General features: G+C 46.6%; 1 protein-coding gene across 1 annotated transcript; it reads left to right on the forward strand.

Annotated features, from left to right (window-relative positions):
• Positions 1-4180: 4180 nt before the first annotated feature.
• Positions 4181-5295, forward strand: LOC119317261 (senescence-specific cysteine protease SAG39-like). The gene is made up of 2 exons (XM_037591691.1): positions 4181-4613; positions 4709-5295. Exons 1-2 carry the CDS (start codon positions 4181-4183, stop codon positions 5293-5295), a joined length of 1020 nt encoding a protein of 339 aa, XP_037447588.1.
• The last annotated feature ends 479 nt before the right edge of the window (positions 5296-5774 follow it).

The raw sequence follows: 5774 nt of genomic DNA on the forward strand, positions 1-5774 counted from the left end.
ACTAAGGGGTTGGTCATGGGATGATGTGTTATAAAGAGACTTGCCGTAACGAGATTGAACAAGGTATCGGTATACCGACGATCAAATCTCGGGCAAGTGCTATACCGGTAGACAAAGGGAATCGTATACGGGATTGATTGAATCCTTGACATCGTGGTTCATCCGATGAGATTATCGTGGAACATGTAGGAGCCAACATGGGTATCCAGATCCCGCTATTGGTTATTGGCCGGAGAGATGTCTCGGTCCTGTCTGCATGATTCCCGAACCCGTAGGGTCTACACACTTAAGGTTCGATGACGCTAGGGTTATAGGGAAGGTTTGTACGTGGTTACCGAATGTTGTTCGGAGTCTCGAATGAGATTCGGACGTAACGAGGAGTTCCGGAATGGTCCGGAGACAAAGATTTATATATGGGAAGTCCTTATTCGGTCGCCGGAAGTGTTAGGGGGTTTATCGATATTGTACCGGGACCCGAAAGGGTTCCGGGGGTCCACCAGGAGGGTCCACCTGCCCCGGAGGGCCCTATGGGCTGAATATGGAGGGGGAACCAGCCCCTAGGTGGGCTGGGCGCCAAACCCCTAGGGCCCATGCGCCTAGGGTTTGGGGGAACCCTAAAGGGGGCCCCCCCCCCCCCCCCGTGGCTTGGGGGGCAAGCCTTCCCCCTTGGCCGCCCCCCCTCTAGATCCATCTGGAGGGGGCGGGCCCCCCTTCTCCCTTGCCCCTATAAATAGAGGGGAGGTGGGAGGGCAGCCGCACCACATCCAAGGCGCAGCCCTCCCCCTCCCCAACACCTCCTCCTCCTCCTGCAACGCTTGGCGAAGCCCTGCCGGAGTACCACGCTTCTCCAACACCACCACGCCGTTGTGCTGCTGCTGGACGGAGTCTTCCCCAACCCCTCCCTCTCTCCTTGCTGGATCAAGGCGTGGGAGACGTCATCGGGCTGCACGTATGTTGAACATGGAGGCACCGTTGTTCGGCGCTTAGATCAGATTCGGCCGCGATCTGAATCGCTTCGTGTACGACTGCTTCATCCGCGTTCTTGTAACGCTTTCGTTTCGTGATCTTCAAGGGTATGAAGATGCACTCCCCTCTCACTCTCGTTGCTAGTTTCTCCATAGATTTATCTAGGTGATGCGTAGAAAATTTTAAATTTCTGGAACGATCCCCAACACTCGATCCCAAGACCCCCTATTCTTTTGGTCGACAAATAATATCCCATCTTGTCAGGCGATATGTTGTCTTAACGTCGCCAGACTGCCAAAAAAATCGAGACCGATAGAAGTCTAATCTCTTGCATACCCCTTTGGGCACCTCAAAAAAAGACAGGAGGAACATCGGCATACTCGTTAGTACCGAATTTATCAATACGAGCCTTCCTCCGTAAGACATAAGCTTAACCTTCCAGTAGCTTAATTTCTTCTCGAATCGATCCTCGATACATTTCCATTCTTTATTAATCAATTTCCTATGGTGAATTGGAATACCTAGATAACTGAAGGGCAAAGATCCCAGTTCACAACCGAATAGGTTCTTGTAATTGTCTTGGTCTTCTTTGGCAGTGCCAAAGCAGAACAATTCAATCTTGTTAAAATTGATCTTTAACCCCGATAATTGTTCAAAAAGGCATAATACTAGTTTCATATTTCTGGCTTTTGCGAGGTCGTTGTCGGTGTCAAAACCGGCGGATCTCGGGTAGGGGGTCCCAAACTGTGCGTCTAGGCCGGATGGTAACAGGAGGCAAGGGACACGAAGTTTTACCCAGGTTCGGGCCCTCTTGATGGAGGTAAAACCCTACGTCCTGCTTGATTAATATTGATGATATGGGTAGTACAAGAGTAGATCTACCATGAGATCGGAGAGGCTAAACCCTAGAAGCTAGCCTATGGTATGATTGTTTTGTCCTACAGACTAAAACCCTCCGGTTTATATAGACACCGGAGAGGGTTAGGGTTACATAGAGTCGGTTACAATAATAGGAGATCTACATATCCGTATCGCCAAGCTTGCCTTTCACGCCAAGGAAAGTCCCTTCCGGACACGGGACGAAGTCTTCAATCTTGTATCTTCATAATCCAGGAGTCCGGCTGAAGGTATAGTGCGGCTATCCAAACACCCCCTAATCCAGGACTCCCTCAGTCGTGCTCCATGAATATAATGGTGTCATCCGCATATTGTAGGATAGAGATTCCCCCATCAACCAAATGGGGAACCAGTCCACCTACCAAGCCCTTCTCCTTGGCCTGACCTATGAGAACTGTCAACATGTCTGCCACAATATTAAACAGTATCAGAGACATCGGGTCTCCTTGTCTCAGGCCTTTATGCGTTTGAAAGTAATGACCAATGTCATCATTCACCTTTATCCCAACACTACCTCTCTGGACAAAGGAATCCACATGATTCCTCCATGTCTCATTAAATCCTTTCATGCGCATGGCTTGCTGCAGAAAAGGCCATTTGACCTTGTCATAGGCCTTCTCAAAGTCCACTTTGAATATAACTCGATCGGGTTTCTTCGAGTGGATTTCATGTAAAGTTTCGTGTAAGACAACTACCCCCTTTAGGATGTGTCTTACAGGCATGAAGGCAGTCTGACTTGGTTGCACCACCGAATGAGCAACCTTTGTCAGCCTGTTGGTGGCCACTTTCGTAAAGATCTTGAAACTCACATTCAATAGATAAATGGGCCTGAATTGCTCTATGCGGATGGCTTCCTCCTTCTTAGGCTGCCGAAATTTAAATGAAACATAGGCATAAGATCATCTTTCACAATATGCCAACCTTCCTTATAGAATTCTGTCGGGAACCCATCTGGTCCCGGTGCCTTATTCGGTTTCATTTGAGCGATCGCCTTAAACACCTCGTTCTCAGTAAAAGGTGCAGAAAGGGTCTCATTATCCCCTGACTGCAACTGAGGGATATCCTCCACCACACTCTCATCTGAAGTCACCGCGTTATCTATCGGTGGAAGAACAAACATCATCAATTGAGATAAGGGCTTTTTCCGCGCATTTCTATTGGTCAAGAAGTGATTGGAAGAGTGACATAGATGAGAATTGGGAATGATGGTGTTTTTTACCGCTTCTGGATTGTGACTTTTGCAGTGCGAGAGATATGAGAAGTTTTTTTTAAGTTGATATGAGAAGTTGATGGAGTTTCTTTTTACCGCTTGTGGGTCGTCATATTTGAATCCTCGGTCGCATTGAACAGTACCGTAGTTGCTGTGTCCTGGTTCGTAGCCCGTGCGCGAGGCCGAGGCATGCAGACAGTTCCAAGCACTGCGTCCATGTCTTGGAGCGGCACAGGCCGAGCTGCCCACGCCGGCCGTGGCGGTCCATGTCTTCAGGCATCGAGAGGCGGTTGACGTGTAACAGGGACGACCGTGCGTGTCAGCGTCACCGTGACGCATAGCCACACGGCGCGTGAGCTCTGCTACATCTACGGGAGAATTACTACAGAAAGGAGGTTATGGGCTGACGTTGGCCCAATTAAATTCAGGAAGTGGGCTCAGTTAAAACCACGAGGAGAAGAATCTACGGTGGAGAGAAGGACAAATCCTTCTGTAGAACCATCCTGTAGTAGTTTTCCGTAAGTGTAGGATTTTTGATCTGAGTGCCCCGGAAGTACGTCGTCCGGCCATATAAAATTCTTGCACTTGCCGTACGCTTGGGGCTCACGCAGTCCATATAGAACAGAAAATAGAAGATGAGTGCCAAGGCATTTCGTGGATGGGGATTGAATTCTTGATATGATCTGGCTAGTTATTAAGCTGTCTTAATCAACTTCTACAAGCAGTTGTCACATCTAGTAATAGCTTTACATTGCTAGACTACAAGGATTCTTAGAAGTATTTTCCACACAGTGTTGTAAATCAACAGTCCGTTTGAAGTATCAAAATACGTTGTAATCACGAATACACGATTTAATTTTTCCTGTACTCACACCCAAAGCCTCGGCACAACAAGGGTCACTCTCATATGCAGATGAAAACGTACGCCACATGCACATAAATTTAAATTATGCCATCCGTCCACCACACGATACTTCACCGTATCATGTCCATATCCCTATATTATTTAAATACATGCATCCAGCTATAAGACACATTTCCATCAGCAGAACCAAAGAAGAGCACACACTGCACACTAATAGTTGCAAGCAGTTCATCAAACATACAATGGCCATTTCAAAAGCTCTGATGCTTGGCATCCTCGGATGCCTTTGCTTATGCAGTTCAGTCCTAGCAGCTCGCGAGCTAAGCGATGACTTGTCGATGGTGGCAAGGCACGAAAGTTGGATTGTGCAGTACAGCCGTGTGTATAAGGACGCCACTGAGAAGGCGCAGCGATTTGAGGTGTTCAAGGAAAATGTCGGGTTCATCGAGTCATTTAACGCCGAGAACCGCAAGTTCTATTTGGGCATCAATCAGTTCACCGACCTCACCAACGAGGAGTTCAAGGCAACAAAGGCTAACAAGGGGTACAAACCGAGCTTGGAGAGGGTTCCTACCGGATTCAGGTATGAGAATGTCAGTTTTGATGCACTTCCGGCAACCGTAGACTGGAGGACCAAAGGTGCAGTCACTCCTGTCAAGGATCAAGGGGATTGTGGTAAGTATATTTAGGATAATAATGTACTATTGCATATATATTTCAATTTTTTGAATGACATCTTATAGTATCTACCAAAACATAAAATTTTATAGGTTGTTGTTGGGCATTTTCTGCCGTCGCTGCTACGGAGGGCGTCATTAAGCTCAAAACTGGCAAGCTTATCTCACTGTCGGAGCAAGAGTTGGTGGATTGTGATGTCCATGGTGAAGACCAAGGTTGCGAAGGTGGGCTCATGGATGATGCCTTTAAGTTCATAATCAAGAACGGGGGTCTCACTACTGAGTCCAACTACCCGTATACTGCGGCAGATGACAAGTGCAAGAGTGGAACCAACGATGCCGCATCCATAAAAAGCTACGAGGATGTTCCAACCAACAATGAGGGAGCCCTCATGCAAGCCGTCGCAAGCCAACCTGTCTCGGTAGCTGTAGACGGAGGAGATATGACATTCCAATTTTACAAAGGTGGAGTGATGACAGGCTCATGTGGCACTGACCTAGATCATGGTATTGCAGCTATTGGTTATGGCAAGACCAGCGATGGTACAAAGTATTGGTTGTTGAAGAATTCATGGGGAACAACATGGGGCGAGAACGGATATTTAAGAATGGAGAAGGACATTCCTGACAAGAGAGGCATGTGTGGCCTTGCAATGGAGCCTTCTTACCCCACTGCATAGGAAGAACATCCTATGCCACGTATCTTCGTATGCACACAAAGATTAAATAATTGGATGCATCTACTTTTATTAAGTATAGTTTGTAACATGTATATGAATTATCTACAAACATATCTGTTGCACGATACTTTATATTTCATGAACACTATGTAAATTATGCCACATATACAGAGGTTGATGAAAAACTTGTGTTTTATATCCTTGGGAGATTTCACACTTGTAGAGTTGTAGCAGTTTATAAGTGAATTGCACTCTTGTGCCTTCATGCATGTACAATGCACTCTTTGAGTAATTTTTGTTTTTTACGACAATCTTGGATCTAGGTAAACAATGTGGAAAATGGCAGAGTTGATGTTAAAATTAACTTTGAAGCCTAAAGGAGGAAATTGTTGGATGTGAATTTGTAAATCTTGATGGACATAACTAGGATGGGACCTTCTCTCCCCAATCCCTGTTGACGTACTCTTCAACGCTTAACA

This window comes from Triticum dicoccoides, chromosome 6A (assembly GCF_002162155.2).
Source record: "Triticum dicoccoides isolate Atlit2015 ecotype Zavitan chromosome 6A, WEW_v2.0, whole genome shotgun sequence".
NCBI classification, from domain to species: domain Eukaryota; kingdom Viridiplantae; phylum Streptophyta; class Magnoliopsida; order Poales; family Poaceae; genus Triticum; species Triticum dicoccoides.